Source organism: Polychytrium aggregatum, assembly GCF_025602895.1.
Source record: "Polychytrium aggregatum strain JEL109 chromosome Unknown BJ171scaffold_25, whole genome shotgun sequence".
NCBI lineage: Eukaryota > Fungi > Chytridiomycota > Chytridiomycetes > Polychytriales > Polychytrium > Polychytrium aggregatum.
The window spans coordinates 316,300-339,943 of NW_026516227.1; the positions used below are offsets into that span (position 1 = coordinate 316,300).

General features: G+C 58.7%; 5 protein-coding genes across 5 annotated transcripts; 2 read left to right on the forward strand and 3 right to left on the reverse strand.

The window, feature by feature from the left end:
* Positions 1-866: 866 nt before the first annotated feature.
* On the reverse strand, positions 867-6,464 carry BJ171DRAFT_510314 (P-loop containing nucleoside triphosphate hydrolase protein; the record flags this gene model as incomplete). Its single annotated transcript, XM_053111480.1, has 9 exons — positions 867-1,548; positions 1,707-2,142; positions 2,310-2,648; positions 2,900-3,583; positions 3,828-4,905; positions 5,283-5,659; positions 5,796-5,884; positions 6,029-6,122; positions 6,283-6,464. 9 exons carry the CDS (start codon positions 6,462-6,464, stop codon positions 907-909), a joined length of 3,921 nt encoding a protein of 1,306 aa, XP_052965385.1. The 3' UTR covers positions 867-906.
* Positions 6,465-7,511: 1,047 nt separating this feature from the next.
* Positions 7,512-11,322, reverse strand: BJ171DRAFT_600170 (kinase-like domain-containing protein; the record flags this gene model as incomplete). Its single annotated transcript, XM_053114986.1, has 12 exons — positions 7,512-8,027; positions 8,155-8,236; positions 8,407-8,580; positions 8,738-8,816; positions 8,959-9,038; positions 9,205-9,276; positions 9,470-9,605; positions 9,821-9,855; positions 10,004-10,161; positions 10,356-10,408; positions 10,657-10,789; positions 11,237-11,322. The coding sequence occupies 12 exons, from the start codon at positions 11,320-11,322 to the stop codon at positions 7,895-7,897; spliced, it is 1,221 nt and encodes a 406-aa protein (XP_052965386.1). The 3' UTR covers positions 7,512-7,894.
* A 447-nt stretch (positions 11,323-11,769) lies between these two features.
* BJ171DRAFT_460473 (kinase-like domain-containing protein) lies at positions 11,770-15,154 on the reverse strand. Its single transcript, XM_053108446.1, has 12 exons — positions 14,959-15,154; positions 14,644-14,776; positions 14,397-14,449; positions 14,046-14,203; positions 13,931-13,965; positions 13,676-13,811; positions 13,321-13,392; positions 13,119-13,198; positions 12,908-12,986; positions 12,646-12,819; positions 12,441-12,522; positions 11,770-12,324 (listed from the first exon to the last, which is right to left on the reverse strand). The coding sequence occupies exons 1-12, from the start codon at positions 15,051-15,053 to the stop codon at positions 12,213-12,215; spliced, it is 1,209 nt and encodes a 402-aa protein (XP_052965387.1). The 5' UTR covers positions 15,054-15,154; the 3' UTR covers positions 11,770-12,212.
* A 1,249-nt stretch (positions 15,155-16,403) lies between these two features.
* Positions 16,404-18,034, forward strand: BJ171DRAFT_460475 (P-loop containing nucleoside triphosphate hydrolase protein; the record flags this gene model as incomplete). Its single annotated transcript, XM_053108447.1, has 5 exons — positions 16,404-16,708; positions 16,846-16,957; positions 17,051-17,110; positions 17,227-17,351; positions 17,596-18,034. 5 exons carry the CDS (start codon positions 16,404-16,406, stop codon positions 18,032-18,034), a joined length of 1,041 nt encoding a protein of 346 aa, XP_052965388.1.
* Positions 18,035-18,156: 122 nt separating this feature from the next.
* BJ171DRAFT_510320 (uncharacterized protein) lies at positions 18,157-23,220 on the forward strand. The gene is made up of 20 exons (XM_053111481.1): positions 18,157-18,221; positions 18,324-18,346; positions 18,495-18,536; positions 18,638-18,698; positions 18,821-19,067; positions 19,212-19,294; positions 19,465-19,676; positions 19,825-19,876; positions 19,971-20,038; positions 20,165-20,350; positions 20,526-20,831; positions 20,956-21,102; positions 21,276-21,390; positions 21,502-21,558; positions 21,731-21,875; positions 22,003-22,240; positions 22,339-22,501; positions 22,637-22,737; positions 22,853-22,908; positions 23,011-23,220. The coding sequence occupies exons 2-20, from the start codon at positions 18,330-18,332 to the stop codon at positions 23,118-23,120; spliced, it is 2,406 nt and encodes an 801-aa protein (XP_052965389.1). The 5' UTR covers positions 18,157-18,221; positions 18,324-18,329; the 3' UTR covers positions 23,121-23,220.
* Positions 23,221-23,644: the final 424 nt, after the last annotated feature.

A 23,644-nucleotide genomic window follows, 5' to 3' on the forward strand; every position in this document is an offset into this window, starting at 1 on the left:
TCAAGCGAGGAGCGAGCGAGGGCGGGCGAGGAGCGGGCGAGGAGCGGGCGAGAAGGCGCGTGTGGGGGAGATCGGCGGAGAGAGCGAGGGCGGGCGAGAGGCGCAGAGAGCACCACCGAGACGCGGCCGAGAGCGCCGCCGAGAGAACGTGTGAATGTGGCGCAGTGCGCAGCCGCGCCGTGGCGACGCAGCAACAAGGCCGGCGCGGCAGTGCACGACAGCAAGGGCCGCGCAGCGGCACACACAAACAGCGGCGGCAGGTCGCAGCAACAAGCGCGCACACACACACACACAGCCAGCGCCGCCAGCCAATCAACAAGCGCGCCAGCCACAGGCCCCGGCGCGCCGCGCCCATCCACCCGCTCGGCTGGCCAATCGCCGCGCGCGCCTGCCCCGAGCCGCTGCGCTCGGCCGCGATTGGTCCGCGGAGGATGGCGACACACAGCCGCGGCTTCCCATTGGCGTCAGCCACCTTGGTGCAGGCGCGTGGGGGGCCGAAGGCGGCCTGCGCGACGCCCAGGGCCGGCCAAGACATGGGTGGATGCAAACAGGCAGGCGGGCAGGCGGGCAGGCAGCCAAGCCCGACATGCAGACAGGCAGGCCCGTCTGCGAAATCCAATCGCCAGGTCGGATACCTCCCCCGGTCTTGCAGGTGGTCGCCGCCAGAGCCTGCCTCCTCATCCATGCTCGTTCGCACACCATCGGCCGCGCCGCCGATCGCATCATGGCCACCGCGGCAGGCTGGGGAAATGAGGCAATGGGCGTGGTGTTATTTGTCGATTGCGGACAAATGTCGCTGTCTCGGCGCAGACTCTCGTCAGAGGCACGCCCGATGGCATCGACCCGATGGGCATGGTGCAAGTTGTCAGCACGGCTACCTGCTCGTTACTCGCTACTCGTAGCTTGTCACTGGCCTCGCTCGCTCGCTGCTCGCTTCAGCAGCTCAAACGACTGCTCGCCCGTCTCCTTGCACATCTTCCAGAACCAGCCGTGGCCCTCGATCGCCAGCAGCTCGCGCGGGCTGCCGTACTCCACCACCCGTCCTTCGTCCAGAACCAGGATCCGGTCGTAGTCGATGATGGTGTTGAGCCGGTGCGCGATCGTAAAGACCGTCGAGTCCTTGAAGATGGTCCGGACGCTGTCCTGGATCAGCCGGTCCGTCTGCATGTCGACCGCCGAGGTGGCCTCGTCCATGACAATGATCTTGCTGGCCCGGAGCAGCGCGCGAGCCAGGCAAATGAGCTGCCGCTCGCCAAAGCTCCAGTTGGATCCGTTCTCGGAGATGTGGGTCTCGAGGTCGGATCCCACCCGGGTCTTGAGCGAGACGAGCTCGAGGGCCGACCAGATCTCGGCGTCGGTGTACTTGTTGAAGGGGTCCAGGTTGAATCGGACGGTGCCGTTGAAACAGAAGGGCTCCTGCGGGATGATCGAGATGGACGAGCGCAGATCCGCCAGTCCCAGGGCACTCGTCGACACGCCGTCGACCATGATGGAGTTCTCGGGGGTTGGCTCCACCAGGCGGAAGAGTGCCTGGATGATGGACGATTTCTGGAGAGGGAACCGCGGGAGCGTTGCCGATATTGTCAGTGTCGTTGGCGGTGTGCTGGCCGCAAGTACCCAGCATCGGACTGGTCGGAACCACACCGACCCACCACACCGACCCACCGCACCAGCACCATCGTCACTCGTGCATGTGCCCTGCTTACCCCAGCTCCGGTACGGCCAACCACGCCGATCTTGGTGCCGCCCTGGATGTCGACGCTGATCGCCTTCAGTGCGTCCCACGAGCTTCCGGGATATCGCAGTGTCATATCCTTCATGGCAACGTTGCCCTTGCTGGGCCAACCTTTCTCGGGGCGCACATGGGTGTACTCGGCCGCCTCCGGGGCCAGGCGGGTGTACTCGAGGATGCGCTCGCAGCTGATCATCAGGTTCTCGACCTCGGTGCTCTGTCGGATCGTCCATTGCGAACAGCCGGCCAGCTGCAGGGCATAGCTCAGGATCAGACCGACCGTGCCCCCAGACAGACCCAGGCTCGACTTGAGGACGACACACAGGAGGCCAAGCACAAAGATGAATGCCGATGCAGACATGTCCAGGCGAATGCCGAGCCATCTCCCCGACGAGAGATAGGCAAAGAACCTGGAGAGCGCAGCGATCCCGTCGGCAACATTAGCAAGCGGCACTTCATCCCACCCAGCCACCATCGGCCCTCACTCTACTTTCACCCTCACTCGATTCCGACTCTGCTGTCCCTGAAGAATTCTCACGCCAGCCACGCTCTCTCAGGCAAACAGCGCACAACCTACAGTCGTGTGTTGTCGTTCTGCAGCTTGATGAATTCGTTGAGGAACATGGACTGTCGGCCATAGGCTCGGACGAGGGCCAGTCCGTCCAGCGAGGTTGTGATGAACGAGTACACGGGCGACCGCGACACATTCTCCATGCGCTTGATCTGCCGGGCAGTCAGCAGGTAGAAGCGCTGGATTCGCACAAAGCCGTAGACGATCGGCGGGATGAACAGCAGCAGATACGGGATCGTGCCAGTGACACCCAGCGTGCCCAGGATAATGAATGCGAACTGGGTAAAGTCAAAGAACGTCATCGGCAGGTTGTCGTCCATCAGGTTGATGTCCTTGGCGAAGCGGCTGCGGATAAGCAGAAGCACGATGACAGCAGAGACAGACGTGCATGTTAGTCGATGGACAATCCGTCAGAAAGCCAGTGCTGGCACAGTGTGTCCCGCAGAGTCGAAAATGGTCGCCGAGGCGGTCGATGGATCGCTGACTGCCGTCCTTGAATCGCAAGAGTGGAACTGTGGTGTACACCACTACGCGGAGCCTACTACCAAACCGGGAACACACCCAGAACCCCGTGGGTCAAGCATCGGGATACCTACTTCATGATTCGGCCGTGCGGGTTGTTCTGGAAGAATGTCATTGGTGCTCGGAGCACAGCGTTGAGCATCTTCTTGAAGAGACCCCTCGAGGCGTTCAGGCAGATCCAGTAGAACAGCAGGGCTCGCGACAGGGCCAGCACCAGGACGCATCCCGCAAGGCCGACGTAAATGTACAGGTTCTGGGGGTTGCGCTGGTCCGTGAACGTCTCGGAGGACCAGCGGGACAGCCACCAGTCCGTCATCAGACTGCACACCTGGGCCAGCACCACCAGGACGATGCACACAACCGTCCAGGAAACGCCTCCGCCGGTGCGGAAGTAGTCGACATAGACCTGGGTCGAGAGCGTGCCCTGCTCGCTCTGCTCGGCCGCCAGCTCCTTCTTCTGGAAGTTCATCTCGGGCACCTCGTCTTCGATCACGAGAACTTCATCGGCTGCGCTGGCGCCTTGGTCTTGGGCTGCTGTCTGTTGGATGTTGGATGCCGCAGCCTCAAAGTCCTGAAGCACCTTGGCAAAGACCGAGTCGGGTGCTTGGCAGACCTCCCGATAGCTTCCAAAGCCGGCGACTCTGCCGCGCTCGAGCAAGATGACACGGTCACAGTGACTGACAAACTGGAGCTGGTGCGTGGCCAGGAAGATCGTCTTGCCCTTGAGTACGCCACGGATGCATTCGTTGAATAGATGTCTGGGGGGGGGGCACGATAGCGAGAAAATGGTCTGTATGAGAAACTCGAGCAGCATACGCCCTAGTGCCCAGGCTCCACGATGGACAATATCGACGACACAGACATCACAGCGACCTCTATCGGTACAAGCATTCATGCGACTGCTATCGATAAGCATCCATGGCGACACCGACCGTCATCGATAGCAGCGCGGACGCTCATTCGCTCGGGACAATGCAGCCGATACTGTGCTCAGACACATACCTTCCGACCCGGGCATCGACAGCACTCAGAGGATCGTCCAGGAAGATAATGTCGGCGTCGGCGTAGACCGCACGGGCCAGTGCAATGCGGGCTCGCTGGCCACCCGACAGAGTCACGCCTCGTTCGCCGACCACAGTCTCCTCGCCTTCGGGGAAGCGGCCAAGATCGTGCTCGAGGGCGCAGGCCTTGACGACGGTGCGGAACCACTGCTCTCGATACGGGGCACCAAAGAGGACGTTGTCGCGGATTGTACCGGAGAGGATCCACGGCTGCTGCGATGCATAGGCCATCTTGCGCGAGCGCGTGTGAATGGTTCCGGCTCTGATCTCCATCTCGCCGAGGAGGGCGTTCAGCAGACTGGTCTTGCCGGCGCCGACTGGTCCGACGATGCCCACGAGCTCACCGGTGTTGGCCTGGAACGAGATGCTGTTGAGGATGCACACGTCTTCCTTCTTCTCGAGGCTGGGCACTGGCGTCGCTGTTTTGGACGGAGACTTTGGCGGTGCTTTCCGACCACCCAAGGGAGTCGTGCCCCACGCAAGGGAGGCGTCGCTGACCAAGACCGCCAGCTTGGGGTCGACCGAGTCCAGATGGGCCACATCGGCGCTGTGGCTGGCGAGGCGATCAATCTCAGGCAGAGACAGGAACTCCTGGATTCGCTGGAGTGACACGCGAGCCTCGGTAACAAACTGCACGGCCTTGGGAATGAAATTGGTCATGTCGAGTCGGATGATGTTGAACAAAGGAATGGACGTGAAGATCTTGGCCGGGGTAAGGGCTTCGCCGAGGGCATAGGTCGTTCCAAAGGCCAGGAGAGCAATCAGGGTGGGCGAAACAAAGTAGATCGAGTCGTTGATGGCACGGAGGAGCGAGCTCTTGGTCATCTGGTGGACTTCGTGTGAGCGCAGGTCGTTGACGTTGTCTATAAACGGTCGCTCCCAGGCATAGAGCTTGATGACCTGGATGCCGCTGAGCAGGTCGGAGAGACTGCTGATGCGCTTATCACGGAACTTGTTGGTTTCGCGGCGGATTGCACCAAACATCTTGCCGAACTGCGACTGGAGCGGAACGAGGAGGGCTGGACGGATCGAGACCAGATGGGGGTGTGGTCCGCAGAGGCTCAGCGTTAGAAACCATGGTCAAGCGCGGTGCAGCGGCAGCGATAGCCATGCCGAGCAGGAAAAGGCGACAGCGAATAGGGAGAGTGGCACTCGAATCGAACAGCATGCGTGGGAAGGACGGTGCCCTTGATGCACAACGGGATCTCTGCAGGCCGCAACATGGACAACCAGAACCTTGGCCACTCGGCATGGCACGAGAGCATAGCAGAGGAGGGCATAGCAGAGGAGGGCAGAGCGTAGCAGAGGAGGGCAGAAGCTCGAAGGCAAGCAACAAGCAGGTCTGAGAACAACTGTGGGCTGTGCGTCAAGTACTTAGCAGCCAGCCAACACTCACCAAGACCGAGCATGCCTGCCAGGCTCGAGACGCCGATCTGCTCCCACAGACAGTAGAGCACAAGAGCAAACTCAAACGGCGCCAGGATCAGATAGATAGCATAGATACAGGTGTCCTCGAGACGCTGAACATCGGCCGAGATCATGTTGACGATCACACCGGTGCTGGAGGTGTGGCCGATAGAGAGATTCAGGCACTTGCGGTACATGGTTGCGATGAAGCTGATGCGGAGGTTCATGCCCGTGCGGGTGGTTGTGAAGACGTTGAAATGCGAAAAGAACTGGGAGAGGGCAAGGACGATCGACAGAAGCACCACCCAAACGTAGCCCATGTATGCTGGGCTGGTGCCAATGTCCTGGAACCAAACTAGAAGCTGGCTGGAGACACGGAGGGAGACACGGAGAAGGGTCAGGAAGGCTGATGCAGCATGCCGCTGCCCATTCGGTACCGCTGGTGTTTCGGTCGTCGGCGACATGGGCGAGGATGTCGTGGTCGACACTCGCAAGCACTCACCCGAGAAGGAGGGCGTTCCCGACTCTCAGTACACAGACAAGGAACACTAGCAAAACGGATTGTCGGTAACTGATCCACATTACTCGCATCTAGACAGGGTGAGTCGATACATGGGATGAGAGGAAGTGAGAGACGAGGCGAGGATCAAAGGGTGATCGGAGGCAAGTGTGGCCTCGGCCAATGCACATTGACAGACGACTCCAGCGATCGGATGCAAGGGGCAAGGCGGCTACCATGACTTTCCAGAGCTTGGGCGACGGCTTCTTGGCCTCCCTCTCCCATTCACGGAGAAGACGTTCGGAAGTGGCGTTGCAGTCATCGCTGGGTCTGGGAGATGGACGACACAAGCGATCCGACGAGGTTAAATCACGGAGCCGATGGCCAGAGAGAGCGATGCTGGGTCATTGCTTTGCCGTGCTCTGAGCCAGCGCGAGATCCCTCCCCGGAGAGCGAATGGCGGCGGGATGGCAGCGAAGCGGCAGCGTACTCGATGGGGGCAAAGTTCTTCAGAGAGAGCGTATTCTTGGCGCCGTGGGAGAAGAGAAAGGTCATGTGCGAATAGAACCCCTTTTGCAGAGGGTTCATGCTGTGGTGCGGAGGAGCGACCTTGGAGGACGGGTCCTCTTTTTTCTGGTCCTCAGGGGACTTCTTGGGCCAATTGAAGGGCATGCTTGTCGGATACGAAAAATGAGATATAGAGGACAATCGATGCGATTAGGGAGCAGGGGGGGGGATTAAGAGGAATAGTTCCGATGTTACGGACGACACGAATGAGGGGGTGAAAGTGCGCTGAGCTGAAGCGGAGGCTTCCAGGACCGGGTCGAGTGAGCCTTCTCGGATAGAGCCGAGCCGAAGCAGGGCGATGAAACAGGGGGAGTTTCTGGTGCGATGCGGATTTTAATGCTCCGGGATCGACGTTTGTGCCCCGGACTCGCAGGATGTATTGGGGCGATGGAATTGGGAAATTGCAGACAACAGGCGCTGCAGCCTCTGTATGGGGGGTATCCAGAGAGGTTCTTGGCCGTGGAGCTGAGGCGCTAGCCTCGGGGATGTAGCAGAATGTTAAGGGAGAAGGGGGATGGACGGCGAGAGGCCTGTGGCTCGTGGCTGCTGAGGGGTGCACTGTCTGGGGGAGAAAGAAGACGATATGGTGCGAAGAGGCCCGAAGAAGCAAATATATATGTGGTTGAGGGGGACCTTGGAGGGCCGGACAGGCAGGATGGTCGTGGGAGCCACAGGCCGGATGAGCAGAGCAGCTCCGGAGCGGGAAGCGGATGGCCCTGACATTTTTTCCATGGCTCTGTTTTTTTTGTCAGCGAAAGGGTGAGGCCCGGCCTCCACAGCCACAAAGGGCCATTGGGCCAACAAGCCGAGGCAGGTGACTGGGCATGCGCAGCACATGGCGGGTCGGTTCCATCGGATTTTGCCGTGGAACAGCGGCTGGTGGCGATCTGCGGCTGCGCTGGCGGGATGTTCGACGAAACAGAAGCCCTGGCGGCGAAACGGAAGGAGAAGCACGGAGGCACAGACGCCGATCCGATCCGATCCGATCCGATCCGGTGTGCGTGAAGCGTGGAGACATAGGGCTGATGCTGATGCTGATGCTGGTGCTGATGCTGGCAAATACTTGGCATCGTCTGCACTTGGTTTCGCCTCCGGCTCAGTCCGCAAATCGCTCATCCACAAGTCGTTGGCACACCAACGCCGCTGCAGCAATCAAAGCAGAACATCATGGGCTCTATTGTTGCGGGTGCCCCGAAGCACTGACGATCGGTCGCAGTTCCATCTGCACATTCACGAGCAGCAGCGGCAGGACTTGTGATCATGCCCCACATCCACCTTGAGCAGACAGCACCAACAGCCGACAGGGCAAGACACACAAAAAAAGTAATAACGGCAAAATCACAGAAGAAATGAAGTCGAGAAGGGGTGGGGTAGGGTGGGAAGACCGGAGGACGAGGAAGACCAGGGAGGAAGGTACAATTGGCAGCAGGGTAGCGGTGGTCGTCAGTACAGAGTCTCGAGTTGTTGCTGCCAAGGATGGCCGGCTCTGCGCTGTGGTGGGTCGGGCCGGCGGCGAAAGTTACTGCAGGCGCCCGTTACGTTTTCATCGTGGTCGAATCGTTTTCTCTCATTCTCAGCTCGTCGTCAATGTCCATCGCGCCGGTATCGTCGGCCATCTCCTCCTCACGAGGAATGTTGCCGATCGTGTCGCGCGAGGGTCCGGAGAGACTGCGGCGGGACCATCCAGTCAGGGTATCGGCGAGCGAGGAGTAGTCAGTGAGTGCGCAGATGACGCATTGTTCGCATGCTTTGCAGTGCATGTGAAGCGATCAGGTAATAGGAGAAGCACACATACATTTCGGTGGGACGCCGTAGTGGCGCCTTCATCTGGGCCATCTTTTGCAGCTTGAACTCCATGATTTCGCCCACGATCATCTCTGCGGATGTGGAAAACAGATAGCCACATGAGTGTTGTGTGCCGTGTGTCGGGTATACTGGGTGCGGTAGACTGACGGACGATTGACAAGCAAGCCGGAGCCATGTGCAGCGGTATGGCACGGGGATTACGGAGTTTCGACAATTCGCGATGCACCAAGACGTCACTCACTCTTCATGTCATCAATGCCCTCGACAGCCTCGAAAGAAAAGTCAAAGAGCATCGGGTGTGTGGGCTCGTCCTCGACATCGTGGTAGGCCTCCATGTACGGATGCTCGAGCGCCTGCTCGACGGTCATGCGGATGGCTGGGTCAAACGTCAGCAGCTTGTCCAGGAGGTCCAGGGCTGGAGGTGGCGGCACCGCAATCGACAATGGATGCATGTTAACACTGGCAATGGAAACCAAGAGACGATATGCGTCGCAGCCACAGTCACAGCACAGCTCCGTCCCAGCTCCACGGTTCTATCCTGATACACCCGTGGTACTGTTCGCATAACTCACCGATGGGATTGGTCTTGGGGAATAGGTGTGAGAATGGCACCTTTGGCGTTTTGCGGAGGCTTCGGATGTAGAGCTGGGCCTTTGGAGCCACAACAGCCAGGGGGTTCAGTTACAATATCGCTGGCACACCGGCTCGCCGTGGTCGTGTGTGAGTCAGCCGCTCTGTGTTTGCCTCCCTCGCTGCTCGAGCATCCGCCAAGGGGAAACAAACGTCGCATTACCCGTTCGCTTCCTATCCTGTTCAAAGTCGAGTCATCTGGAGTGCCCAGGACATTCAGAATCAAGTTGAGCTGATCCACATCTGAACATGAGTTGGGGGAGTTTGTTATCAAGAGAGCAGTCCGTTAGCGGAGGCGACAGAGTCTTGGAACCATAGGATCGCCAAAGCCCGGATCGACCCGTGCATGCTGAGTGGTGATGCTTCTCTCCTTTGTCGCCCTGCGAGGGCTGTCCCAGGCTTCACTTACAATCGCGTCCTTTGAACAGCGGCTTCCCACCCAACAGCTCTGCAAATATGCATCCCACCGACCACATGTCGACTGGTGGGAGCGAGACACGGTCCAGGTTAGCAACCATGAGTGTCAATGGCAAGGAGCGAGCGAAAGGGCGGATTGGGAGTTATCAGAGGTTGGGAGCAAGTGAGTCTGTCAGAGGGGACGGTTTCGTCGTGGCAGTCACATATTCGGTCCAGCAGGACCAACAGCCTCGACGACTTCGGCCGCGGGTACTCACTGGCTTTGCTATAGCTCTTGAAGGACAGCATGATTTCGGGAGCACGATACCAGCGAGTCGCGACGTATTCAGTCATGAAGCCAACGTTGTTCTCGGGCTCGTCCGAATGGCCACGGGCCAAGCCAAAATCGCAGATCTAGACCAGGTTGCGGGGATCAGGAGAAAGAAGGATGTGAGAAGAGCGGGAAGAGGGAGAAGGAAGAGGAGGAGGAGGAGGAGGAGGAGGAGGAGGAGAGGTGCGTTTTCAGATGTGGTAGATTGACTGGAGGACATCGCTGGACTCAGTGCCGGCTCCCACTCCTCCGCGTCGTAGGACACTCTGGTGCCAACCAGCCAAGAGTATGCACATACTTTGAGCTCGCAGTCTGCGTTGACGAGCAGATTTCCTGAAAAGCGGCCAGTTTGGCGTTGCCATCGATACGGGTCAGTGACTGACAAAGGTGGGAAGGAGAGAGGATGGAATCGCCTGATATGCTAGACGGCCCGATGAGAGAAAGGGCGAGGAACCAAGTCATGTCCTCGACTCGGGCGCACCTGGCTTCAGATCGCGATGGAGGACGCCTGCCGAGTGGATATACTTGAGGCCTCGACAGATTTGGTAGACAAAGTACTGGAAGTGTGCATCCGTCAGCGGCTGTTCCGATCGGACGATCTGATGAAGGTCGGCCTCCATCAGCTCCTGGACCAGATACCTGTGACCATGGCGATGGACAGAACAAGTTGGATCAATGAGGGCTGCAATATGCGGCTCCGTTGGGATCCTTGGTCGACTTGGGTTTGTTCCAGCGCCCGAACCATGCACGGCGGTGGAGACAGGGCGAAATTCGAGAGCAAAGGCGGCGGTGCACCGACACACTCTCTCAGGAGTACAGAAACGGACACTCACACTTCGTTAAAGTCGTTTGGGTTGATGATCTCCATATCGAAAATCGAGGTAATCTGAAATGCAGAGCGACACACACCGTCAGCCGATCTGACCCGGTCTGACCCGACCCGACCAGAGCCGCGTGTGCCACCGGTGGGGAGGAGCTGGACAGCGGCGCCCCTGGGAGCCACAGATCCCACAAGCCGTGGGAGGGGTAGCATGCACACCCAGGCATCAGTCTGGACGGCCAATGTCTCGGCGCACCAATGTCCACCGCGGGTGCAGGCAGCGGCAGACGACACCGGATTGCGGGCGGTCCTACGTTTTCATGTCCATTAAAGTGCCGGAGCAGTTTGATTTCTCGCAGTGCGCGCTTGGCCAGGATGGGCTTGTCAAAGACCTTGGTGACCTTCTTGATTGCAACATCTTGGCCGGTCTCCATGCACCGCGCGGCGCTGTCGGCAAGGGTGCAGGTGGCGGACAGAAAAGTGTAAGAATCCTGCCGATGAAGGCAACGAAGGTGGGAATGGGGATAAGGGGGAGAATGAAGGTGCATTCGGCGAGCGCGTTCGGGCCAACGATGCCTTCCAGTCGAGAGAGATGCATTTGGATGCGGAGATGGCCAATGCAAGGCTTGACTCCAGCCTCGATGCATTCGACGATTGGGTGTGATATGCCCGACATCTGGTGGGATGTGTCTCACGGATAGAAGGCTCCGTGAATGTGCATTCGAAAGCAATCATCCGTGCATCATTGAGGAAGCGTCAACGGCAGCTGGGTCGGCTGAGGGAAAAGGGGAGGGAGAGTGGAACGAGGGAGGAGGGACTGGAAAGCCCGAGTGGCGGAAGGAGGAGGAGAGGGGCAGCGGTGGCCAAAGCGATCCAGATGACGCCCTTAATTACCAGACAACGCCGTATGCGCCCTGTCCCAGCTCCCGAATGAACCGGTATTTTTGATCGACAATGTTGGGCAGCTGCGCGGGCGGCATGACGACGGAGACGCTTGTTCCGGGGGGGAGGTAGGGAGAAGGATGAGCAGCGGAGAGGATGCGAAGGGGGGGGAGGAGTTATGCAGGCTTGGGATGGCGAGGGCGCGAGGCGGCCGCTTCAAGGAGGTGGATGAAGACAGGCACGAGGGGCGGCGGCAGCGGCCGAGCGGTCGACAATGCCAAAAGTCTAGAAAGCTGAGGGCGTCTTTGGCCGCACGCGCAGTGGGGGTCGCTGTGATTGCGGGCTGTGGCACAGATCCACGCCGACCACGCGACGCTGGATATCGGCCGCAGCGGCTTGCTTGCGGCCAGAGGATGTTGCCCTGGCGCCGGTCATGCAACCGCGTGGTGTGGGCCGGGGCGATGGAGCGGAGCGCATGCTGCGTGCAGCACATCATAGCCATGCTCCTGGCTGCGTCGGTGGACCTCGTGCTTGATCAATACACGGCGGGACACAAGCCAAAGGTGTGTTTGGGAACCCCGTACTCTTGGACACATCGGTTGGACACATCGGTTGGGCACATCGGTTGGACATCGGTGTACTCAGAAACCAGAACAGACGGCCAAAGGCACTCCAGGAAACAGGACATCCTGCCTCATGTGACGAGTGCCATGAAGAAAAGAGTGGGCAATAGAAAGAAGAGGGGAGGGGCTGGGAATCGTAGCAATCGCAGGGACGTATCGGCACAAAAGGAGAGGATCACGCAAAGAGATGTAGATTATGCTGGTGGATCGGCGGTAGCCGGGCCCCGCCAGATCAGAATAATTACTCTAGAAGAACGCAATGCGCGCCCCCCAAAAAACCGACACCGCATGGCGGAGAGGCAAGTAGCAAGAGTTGTCCGAGACGGCTATGTACATGGGAGGCGTAGTGGGAGGGAGCGGGAAGCCTAGTTCTCTCTTCTGCGAAGCTCAGCATCGACGTCCATTCCGCTCGAGGGATCCAAGCCTTCCTTGTCGCGAGGTACTCGGGAAGTGCTCTCGCGGTCTGGGCCAGGCAGGCTACACGCAGGAACAACGAGACAGGAGACACAGTGAGCAAGGAGCCTGCCACATGGCAGAGAACGCATCGATCACCCGGCTGGCTCGTGGCAATCGCCGATTCCAACGTTACTTACGGCTCGGCGGGTCGGGGCAGGGTCGAGGTCGACGAGGGCTGCTTCTGGGCCTTGAACTCGACGACTTCACGCAGGATCATTTCTGGTTCACGGCGGGGAGGAGATTGGCATCAGAACCAGTGGACCGAGAACCAGTGGCTTGGGCCCATGCAAACAGAATGCTCGGCGGAACAGCCTCATTGCAGGTGCGGTCGCAGACACTCACTGCGCATGTCCTCCATCGAGTCGACAGCCTCGAACGAAAAGTCAAAGTGATGCTCGTGCGAGGGCTCGTCGTCGACATCATGGTAGGCCTCCAGGTAAGGATGGGCCAGGGCCTCCTCGACAGTGATGCGGGCGGCGGGGTCGAACTTTAGCAGCTTCTCGAGGAGATCCAGGGCTGGGTATTGGCGGGAAGGGTCAGCGGTTTTCAGTCCAGGGCAACTGTGCTCGAGCAGTGACTGCAAGGGATGGGGCTACAAGCTCACCGTTAGGGGTAGCCTTGGGGTAGAGCTTGTGGAAGTGGACCTTGGGCATGCGAGGCAAGCTTCGGATGTAGAGCTGAGCCTGCAAAACAGCCAAGCGCGAGCAGGGGAGCATGGGCTGTCAGCTGCGGGGTGGAAATAGCGGAGACGGGAGCGATGATCTGGAAATGCTTCAGAGCTGCTGCAGGAGTAACCACCAGCTATTGAAACGCACCCGCTCACTGCCGATTCTTCGGAGGGTGGCGTCATCGGGGGTGCCAAGGATGCTGAGAATCTGGTTGAGCTGGTCGACGTCTGTTGGGGACAGCAAGATCGATGGATCGGTCAGCAGTCCGCTCGCTGCGAACGGTGTGCTCCGCCGAGGCACAGCGGAAGCAGGGGCGATGGAGTCGAGACCAGCAAACAGACAGACTCACAGTCGCGTCCCTTGAACAGAGGCTTGCCACCAAGCAGCTCGGCAAATATGCAGCCGATCGACCACATGTCGACTGGAGTCGGGGAGAGGCAGAGAGACAAAGGGACAAATCAGTGAGAGCTTGGGGCAACCAACAGGATCGACTGAATCGACTGAATCGACCAGATCCACCCGATCAGCCAGGTCAGATTGACAGCCGACTGCCAGGACAGGTGGCGTCAGCGACCCTGAACGACGACCACCAGCATATCAAGGGCCGGCATCGAGGCAAGCTGGTCTATCCACGAAAGGCAAAGCCCAACCAATGCAGCCAGTTTCGAAAGCGGGCACTGAGCCAAGGCGAGACGACAACTCACTGGCTTTGGTGTAGCTCCGGAACGAAAGCATGATCTCGGGAGCGCGGTACCATCGGGTGGCGACGTATTCGGTCATGAATCCCGCGTTGTTGTCCGAGCTGTCCGAATATCCACGAGCCAGGCCAAAGTCACAGATCTGTGCGAGTGGAGCGACGCGACAGGTGGCTTGGTTAGGGCTGTACTGGGGGGGGGGATCGGACCGGGATGGGCCAGCGGGCCGAGGGCCATCGAACAGACGCAGCCACCCATACCCACCTTGAGCTCGCAGTCAGCGTTGACGAGGAGGTTTCCTGAGCAGCAAGAGAGACAAAGATGAGCATCGAGAGCGAAACAAAAGCAGAGACACGCAGTGGCTGGTACCGGCTCCTACCAGGCTTGAGATCTCTGTGGAGGACGTTGGCCGAGTGGATGTATTTGAGGCCACGGCACATTTGGTAGACAAAGTACTGGAAGTGGTCGTCGGTCAGGGGCTGCTCGGAGCGGATGATTTGGTGCAAATCGGCCTCCATGAGCTCCTGGACCAAGAAGCTGTATCGGGGGGGATTTCGGCAGTGGACAGAGCCAAGCGCGGTCAGAGCGCCGTGGGGTTCGAGATATGCGAGGAGACACTCTCGTTTGCGATGAACGACGACAGAGACTGCATATGCAGATGGCAGATCGGGCCGGACGATATGCGGGATCGCAGTTCCGGGCCTGTCCAGACGACGGCTGGGTTACTCACACTTCGTTGAACTGGTTGGTGTCGGCAATCTCCATATCAAGAATGGATGTGATCTGGGGCACAAGTGGGAGTAGCAAGCGTGAGCAAAGGGACATTGTCGAGAGCTGAGAGAGTGGAGACGGACACTCCAACATAACAACGGTCCGCAGGTGTTGGCGGCCATTTGCCTCCCATCGGATTGCGCGCCGACGAGGAGAGAATGCCGGCCGCAATGCCGCAGTGTTGCCGGCGACGGACAGAGGCTTACGTTCTCGTGTCCGTTGAAGTGACGGAGCAGCTTGATTTCGCGCAGGGCTCGCTTGGCGAGGATGGCTTTGTCAAAGACCTTGGTGACCTTCTTGATGGCAACTTCCTGGCCGGTCTCGATGTTGCGTGCAGCGCTGGGGAGGGGATGAGAGCGACGGGGTGAGATGCGAGTTGGGCTGCAGGCGACCGCACGGACATGCCGGGCTGATGGGAATCGCGACAGCACCAGGACAGCCGAGCGACGATCGTAGGTGTCGGGATAGGCAAGGGCTGGCCAACTCGATGGCGAGATGGCCGATGGAGCGGGAGACCTTACCACACAACACCGTAGGCGCCCTGGCCAAGCTCGCGGATGAACTTGTAGCGGGAGTCGATGATTTCGGGGAACTGGGGAGGATGCGATCGGCTCATGGTGGGCAGGAGAGGCGGGGAGCAGGACGGCGATGGCGGGCAAGATCGGGCAAAGGATGGACGATGCCAGAGGAGGCTGGAGCGCAGACCCAAGACCAGGAGCGCCGGCGAAGCGACCCGAGGCCGGCGTGCGTGTGTGTGTGCGCGGAGGGGGACTGCAGGAGTGGGACTGGCGTGCTGCGGGCGGGAGAGAACACTGGGCGAGGGAACAGCGACGAACACGACAGCAGCGCGGACGAGGGGCGCACAAGCGAGCGACGAACATGGGAGGGGGAGGGCGTTGGGACAGCAGCAGCGACCGGACAAGCGAGGACAAGCAAGGACAAGCGAGGCGGATCCCAAGGACGCGAGCACTGAGCCGAGAACCACGAACGCATTCTGTCGGAGTCGCCGAGGTGCGATGATGCCAAGTGGTGGTGATGCCAAGCGGTGATGATATCAAGTCGTGATGGCACCAAGCAGAGAGCATTGGGCACACCGCATCGATCGCACCCACAGCAACGGCACCCACAGCAGCAACAGCACCCACAGCAGCGCCAGTGGCACCACGGGCAGCCCAGCGCTGGTTGTTGTGCGCCCATGTCCCCACAGTCTGTGTATCGCCCACCGCCACATGTCCCTGCCTCGTTGGCGTCCCCGTCCACACAGGCGGTGCTGTCGTTTCCTTTTCGGGCCCGCTGTGCCGGCTCTCAAGGGCGAAAAGGCAATGCCCGTCGCACACGGCACGCCCCCCCGCCGTCGCCACCGACACGACCCCGCTGCGCACTGGCTGAACGTGGTTGCCGATTCGATGGCCCAGAAGAGCCGGCGTGCCTTGGACTGGGCGCCGCCGGCATGCCGAGAGCGATTCGATTCGTCTGGCTGCGGGTGTGGGCCAGGTGCCGCTGGCGTGGACGGCGCTGGTCCAAATGCGAGTCTCAAGTGCCGGTCCAAGGTGCTGGGCCCAAGCGCCGGACCAAATCGCCGGACCAGCGCTCTGGTCCTGTCGCTGGTCTGCTCCTTCTGTCTTGCTCCAACATGACCCCTGACACTCGCATGTGTTGCTTCGTGCGTGCCTCGCACCAAGTGTCGCGCCAAAACCGCCATGTCCCTTGCTCCTCCTTCTCCCCGCGCTGCAGCAGCCTCGCGCTTGCAGATCCTCTTCACGCCTCGGCCATTCATCCGCCACTCGCCCCATCCTCCCCAGCGACACCGGCTGCCACCCGTCCATGTCGTTTCCTGTCCAAGTTGCGTTGCGGGTACGCAGCTGTCTCGCCCCGTGGTTGCACTTGCGCCGGCACCACGCTCGCTCGCCACCGCCCACCTCCTTGCTGCACCACCACGTTCGCCTCTCACCACATTGCCCTGCGGATGATTGCCCTTCATCGGCTGAACACATGCGCGTTCGTTCCCTGCCAGATCCGGCCGACCAGCACCGATGCGTCGCTGCCGCACCGGCCGCTTGTCCTGGGCGTCGTGCAGGGCCATCCAACCCAAGTCACTCTCTCGACGCCCAGCCACCACTACACCAACAACCTCAACAGCAGCGGTGGCCGATGCTTCACCTTCGACCACGTCTTTGACCAGCCCACGCTTCAGGAGCATCTCTACAACCGCGTGTGCCGCTCGCTGGTCGAGCAGTTCCTCGATGGCTTCAATGTCACCATTCTCGCATAGTAAGTCGACGCCACAGCAGCGCTTTTCACAGTCGGCCAGACTCGCTAAACTGTAACCATCGCATTGAATTGCGCTGCATCCACCCCCACCCCACCCCATCCGTTCCACCGCACGGTTCCCTGCTTGCCTTTGCCAGCGGCCAGACTTCCAGCGGCAAGACCTTCACCATGGGCTCGGCCGAGCCGGACCAGAACCATCTGCGCGGAATCATCCCACGCGTGATCCAGCAAATCTTTGAATCGCCACAGGTTCGACCATGACAGGCATCCGGCGACTCGCAGTCGGGACAGATCGGTGTCTGACATCCTCGTGCCCTGTGCTCGTTGCGCGATCTGCTCCAGACGAGCGACCCGTCGTCGTTCAATCTCAAGGTGTCCTTTGTTGAGATCTACCAGGAGCAGGTACATCCGACGCGAGCGTATCTGCATCCCGGCCGACACGGACATGGCGATCGGTTGGCTGACACCGCACCTCCACAACCGGGCAATCCAAACGACGCTATGGGATATGCATGAAGCTACGCGATCTCCTCTCGGGTGAAGGCGAGAATCGAGAGATTGCCATCCGCGAAGACCGGACTGGCGCCATCAATCTCTCGGGAGTCTCTGAGCCTCAGATCCGGTCCGCCGACGATGCCCTCAAGTTAGTAATCTAACATGGGATCCACATCCATGCTGAGGACCCGTGCGTGTGGCTGAGACACCAGAGGCTAGAGCATCAGAGGCAGAGGCCAGAGCATCAGAGGCAGTACATGTTTCCCCTCTTGGTCCAGACATGAGCACCGCCTCAACAGGCCATGCCATCGTTGGGGCTGCCAAGGCACTCATGTGCCACCACTCACTCATGTGCCACCGCCCATGTGCCATCGCTGCCGTTCTTGTTTCAGATTCGTTCGAACAGGCTCGCAAGCACGTACTACCGGAGACACTCAGATGCATCTCTACTCGTCCCGTTCGCACGCCATCTTCACATTGACCCTCCAACAGCGCTGCCCAAAGTCCGACACCGACGGTTCGTCCAAGATCCTCAAATACTCCAAAATCCATCTGGTCGACCTCGCAGGGAGCGAACGTGCCAAGAGAACTGGTGCGGAGGGCCTGCGGTTCAAAGAGTCGATCAAGGTAAGCCAGAGGGGCCACATAGTGTCGCCGCCGCAGTTGCGCATCTCCAGGACAACGTGTCTTTGTCCACCGCTGGTTAACAGCAAGAACATTGCCCCCTCCCAAGATCAACTCGGGCCTGCTCGCACTGGGCAATGTCATCAGCATCCTAGGAGGAGACCGGCCCAGCAGCGAGGCCGCAGATCGACACATTCCATACCGTGACTCGAAGCTCACCAGGTAAGCTCGATGTTCCCTACCTCCGGCAGTGGAAACGTTCGGTTCGCCTGCGAAGATATAGCTGGAGATCAGTCGTGAGATTGATGCCCTCAAGAGCCCAGCGTCGGCGAGCTCACGTCGTGGTGTTGGTGCTCCTAGGCTGCTGCAAGATTCTCTGGGTGGGAACGCCAAGGCAAGTGCATCGGGTGGATCAAAGATGCTGCTGCAAACTGTGCCGAACACTTCGTCCCCGTGATAACTGTTTGCTTATTGAATTGGCTGCTCGGGGCTGCAGACGCTCATGATTGCCTGCGTGAGGTGAGTCAGCCATCTCAGGGGCGCCATGAGCACGCCATTGTGTGCGGAGCAATAGTTCTTCGTGAACATGCCACCCGCTGATTGCATTGAGTCATCGGCACCACTCGCATGCGACGTAATCTCCTGCTCCTGGCATCCTCGATTCCAGTCCACTGGAAGATGATTACGAAGAAACCCTCAACACTCTCAAGTATGTTATGGGCGCTCGCCTTGACACCGTATGTCCCAACGATCCGCCCCTTGCTGTTGGCCAAGTGCCAATCGACTCACCGCAGCGATAAACTACCACAGATATGCCTATCGTGCCCGTCGGATCCAGAACAAGCCAATCATCAACCAACTCCAGGAAGAGGTGCGTTGCAGTGCCATCACGCAAGCGATATACCTTATATGAAACATTTGTGGCTGCGCTGGTTCTCATAGCACAACTCCAACCTCGCCGCATCATCGATTCGACCGCTGTCGCCATGACAGAGCTCCAAGATCCAAGATATGCAGAGCAAGATTGACCAACTGGAGAGCATGATGAAAGCCTATTCCTCCGAGTCCACGGAGGGCACGGGGCCGGCAATTGCCCCTGCTGCCGAAGGCGACCCCGGCCACCCAAAGATCAGAGCCCTGCGACCTGCCAGTGCAACCGAGGAGCTCGACGACTTGGACAACGAGAGTTGGATGGCCGTCTTTGTGCAGGAAGCCAAGAAGAGAACATCCAAAGCAGCCCGTAAGTTGGAGGGGAGCTGGATGCAGCAGCGGTTGCTGTATCAGGTGCATGCACACTGGAATTTGTCCGTTTGGCGATGCTCTTCCGGGTCACGTCCGCATCTCAAGAGTCACCGGCACGATGTTACTTGTTCCTTGACCACAGGTGCCTATCGGGAGCTGATTGCGGCCAGAAGGACCATCCAAGACGAGCGTGCCCGGACCCGCCAACTGGAGGAGCATTTGATGGTAGGGGCTCAGCGGCAGCGCAACCATGCCACCCACAACTGTGATTTCAGAGCATGGGGATCAGGTATCGGCGCAACCCCACGCCATACACCACACCGTGTCCATATCTCTTACTCTCCCCCCCCGGACCTATGATCGGCCTTCGTGTGTCCGCCCTTCTCAAAATGCAGAAACTCAAGGCAGAACAGGCAGATATGCAGTTCCAACTCGAGTCCTTGGCAACTGAACACAATCGACTGAGCGACCAAATGTCGGCCATCAACGCTGAGCTGGAGGAACTCATCGATCCGCTCGATGTAGTCCTTCGCGGCATGCTCTGGGATGACGAGCAGCAGGACATTGTGGTGCGCTTCCTGACCCACAGAAGACCCAGCGCGTATGGGTATGCGGTGACTTTGAGCGAGTGCATATGCATCCGGATGTCTGTGATACTGCCGACCGACATGCCTTCATTACTTGGAAGAGTGGGGACTTGCGTGAATGCTGAATGGTGACTTGGCTGATAAACTTGCAACGACGGATCGAAGCAGAACAGCGACCGCACACGACGGCACCGATCTCGAACACCGATCTGTTCGTAGAGTAAGCCTCGATCTTCATTTCCGGCCAAACGACAGCACCATGCTATTGTTGATGTTTGGTGGACTCACGAGTGTCGCACCCCTCCCCCTTTCAGAGCCCGAGACCGCAAACGCATCTTGCTGGATCACCGGCGCCAACGGTGCTACGAACGAGACACTCAAGGTAGGAGCCACCGTAGCTCAGCACAATACAGCTTGCCGGACTTTGAGTGTCCCTCCGTACAAATCATGACATGCCATGACGTGGGGCCACTCAATCTAACTGTGTGGCTGCTCGTTCCGCCGCCAGCGCTCACCAGCGAGACGAGGAGTGCGAAAAGCAAAAGCTTGAGGTCCTTCGTCTGGAAGACGAGCTGCTCGAGTCCAGTAAAGTCATCAAGAGCCTGAAGGACGAGATCCAAGTTTTGAAGATGCAGTTTATTGCCGAGGAAACACTCTGCCAAGCCAGAAGCACCATGCTCGAGAAGATGGAGCGGTATGACTCGATCTCGGGGGGTTCTGTTGTTGTGGCTCAATGTATTTCGATTCAACTGAGGTGCCTGAGACTATTGGGAGCCGGAATATTGATCAATATGAGGACCGAGATTCGCTTTCTCGCATCCTACTCACTCACTCACTCACTTTGCATTCGCCGGGGGCCAATCCCACAGAAGGAACAAAGAGCAGCGCCTCGAGATCGACGCCTTGCGGGACAGAGTCGCTCAGCTCGAATCCCTGGACAGGTCCCTGGAGAGGCAATTCGACGTGCGCCGTCCCAAAACAATGGCCTCGATCAATTATCGCGACGAGCGCGGGCTGCGGATGCAGATGGGTGATCCAGACGATGCTCGCCTGAGCGAGGACCAGCTTCGGTCCATCGCCGATCAGCGCAGCTCTCGCGCTGAGAGCCGGCACGATGTGGAAGATGCTGAAGGCGCAGAAAGTGTGGGCGGACAAGCAAAGACGATGGCAGCCAGGTAAACTGTCATATCGAGGGACTGTCGGCCCATTCGTTACACTGGGGGAACTCCAAGATCGAATAATAGCACGAACGCATATCCTTAGTGTCGCGAGCTGATGGCTCCCCCACTATCACCACAGTGCCGGTTTTAGGGCTGAGACTGCTTCGGTCGGTGTCGACGCAGACCAAGCCGGCGAAGATCCAGACAACGATTCACAGCGCGAGCTCAACATCGCCATGAAAGCCAAGGTCGATGCAGTCAAGGATCTATCAAGGATGGGCAAAGAGTAAGCCCCCGGCTTGCAGTATCACTCGATAGAGCAGCTATGAGGGGAGAAATGAAAGCGAGGCGGGCTGCAAACTGTGCAAACTGTGCAAACTGTGCAAACTCTGCGAGCTGTGCTGAGTCACTTGGTCGCATACTGATGGCACGACAAATCGGCGATACTGCCTTGCGCAGGATGGATAAGCTCAAATCGCAGTTCACAGAAAAATCCATGCGTCTGGAGAAGCACATCGAGGCGCTCTCCCGCGACAACGCCAAGCTGGACAAGGACCTGGCGGATCTGGAGCAGGTTCGACGCGAGGTTATCGTGGGAAAGCGCAATGGGTGTATCATTTTAGGTCGTCGAAGGAATCCCACACGAAGGAGCCGCACATCCTGAGCGTTCTCGATCGGTGCACAGATCAAAGAAAGGCAGAAGGACGAGTACGAGAGAAAAATCAAGCAGCTGGAGACCCAGGTGAGCCACGCCGGCGGTGTCGTGGGATGTTCCGATGCTCGACCTGAGTCTGGATCCGATTGATCTGGGTGCAAATCGAGTCGATCGGCACCATTCCGGCCAAGACTGGCTTGCTATTGTTTGTGCTGGGGGTGGAGTTCCTCTGAAACTCACATTGCAGCACATGGGACAGATATACAAGCTACGAAACAAGAAGAAGGAGGGCGATCGCTTGTCCAAAGACAAAGAATCACTTGAGAAGCGGATCAGCGACCTGCAGCAAGAGGTCGAACGAGCAGGCAGTTCTCATTCGCTGCTCAAGAAAAAGCTCAAAGACGGTCAGTGCTTGCGTGCGAGCTGATGGGGCTTCCGTGAATGCCACATCAAATGACGGCGAAAGCTGTGGTGACAGACACCTTCCAGCTCTCGTACTGCTGATGTACTCACTGACCACACATCACCCAGACCAAGACAAGCTCAGTGACATGGAACAGCGACTGGGCAAGGAGACAGCTGCACTCAACAAGCAGCACGAGGACGACATGAAAAAGATCCGGCATCTCGAGGTGCAGTACGAGATGTGCCGGAAGAAGCTCGACCGCAAGACCGAGGAGATCGCTGTGCTGGTCAAGAAGATCAAGGACGGAGCTCTGATGGGCGGCACAAAGCCCCGCGAGAAATTCGCAGCGACTGTGGCGGATGGGTAAGCCGGAAGACCTTTATCTCCCTCACAGCATATCCTCGCGACTCTTGGGCGAAACCACGGTGCGTCAGACTCTGATTTCTATTGTGGCTGCTCAGATCCTCGCCAGTGCCACCGAAAGAGGGCGGCGGGAATCAAGAGCCTCCAGCGAACATGACCGAGACAGCAAACAAGAGCATCAAGCTTTCCGACGCCGATGTCGAGGAACTCCGGAGGGATCTAGGTCATCTCAATGGGAGCAAGGAGCTCATCGCATCTCTGGTGAGTGACCGAATCAGCAGACGACCGAGCGATCGAAGAGCACCGTCACTCGACAACGTGAGATCGCCCCACGGAGCACGAATGATGTGCGTGTTAGCCATTTCTGATGGCCCACACTTTCGACAATTCTGGCAGAGCGACCAACCCGAGTGCGACCGTATCAAGGCCTGGACTGCGTTTGTGAGCCGGGTGACAAAGTCGCCAGAGAATGCAGAATCGACGACTCAGACGGAGAGGTAGGCGCAGAGATAGTTCAAAGACATTCACCCCCCGGCACAATTCGTGGTTGTTGCCAGGGAGCCTGGCCAACCGATATCACGTTCAAACTAACAACATGATCCGTCTGCGCAGCTGGGCCGAGATATTCGAGATCCCTTTCGCAGCAATCCAGAAGGATCTATATTTTTGTACGTGCAAAGGCTTACACTCGATGGCACTGCGCTGCTTCCGGATGCACATTTGTTCGGCCGACAACCCGCTGACTGTGTTGGTTCGTTGCTCTCGGCCAGATCGACAGACATCGAAGGATCTCAAGGCCAAACTGAGAGAGGTCGTCGCCATCAATCAACGACTGACGGGTGCTCCCGAGCATACCAAAAGTATCTCGGCAGCTTGCTGAGACAAGCCGGGGGCCATGCCGTCCAGTCCCCATCCGAATGCAGATCCGTTCCGAGACCAGATTCCGGATGAGTTTGAGAAATACAACGTACTTTTGCTGCAAATCATCTGTGGGCCGATACCCTCGCGATGGGCAACGAGGTGTCGACGGGGACCCTGATACTGTCCCTCTGGATACATTTCTTTACCTTTACCTTTAACTCTACCATTCCCTTCTCCATGATGCACCAGTTGCGCCAGAGAGATACAGCACATCGACCGGTTTTTTGGCTGATTCTTTGGGTTGCGATCCAGTGGCCCCGATATCGATAACAGGGCGGCTCGTTTCATGTGGCAGGCGCAGTCGCAGAGGGTTTCTCACTTCATTTGACGGGCCTTGGAGGCGAACCGATTGAATGATTGGAGTGGCAGCGCTCAAGCGACACCGGAATTCCCGATTCCATTTGCACGCTCTTTCCTTTGGGAGTATCCCTCGCCATCGCTTCTTCCGTTCCATCACTCTCTCCAAAGACCCGATTCAATCCA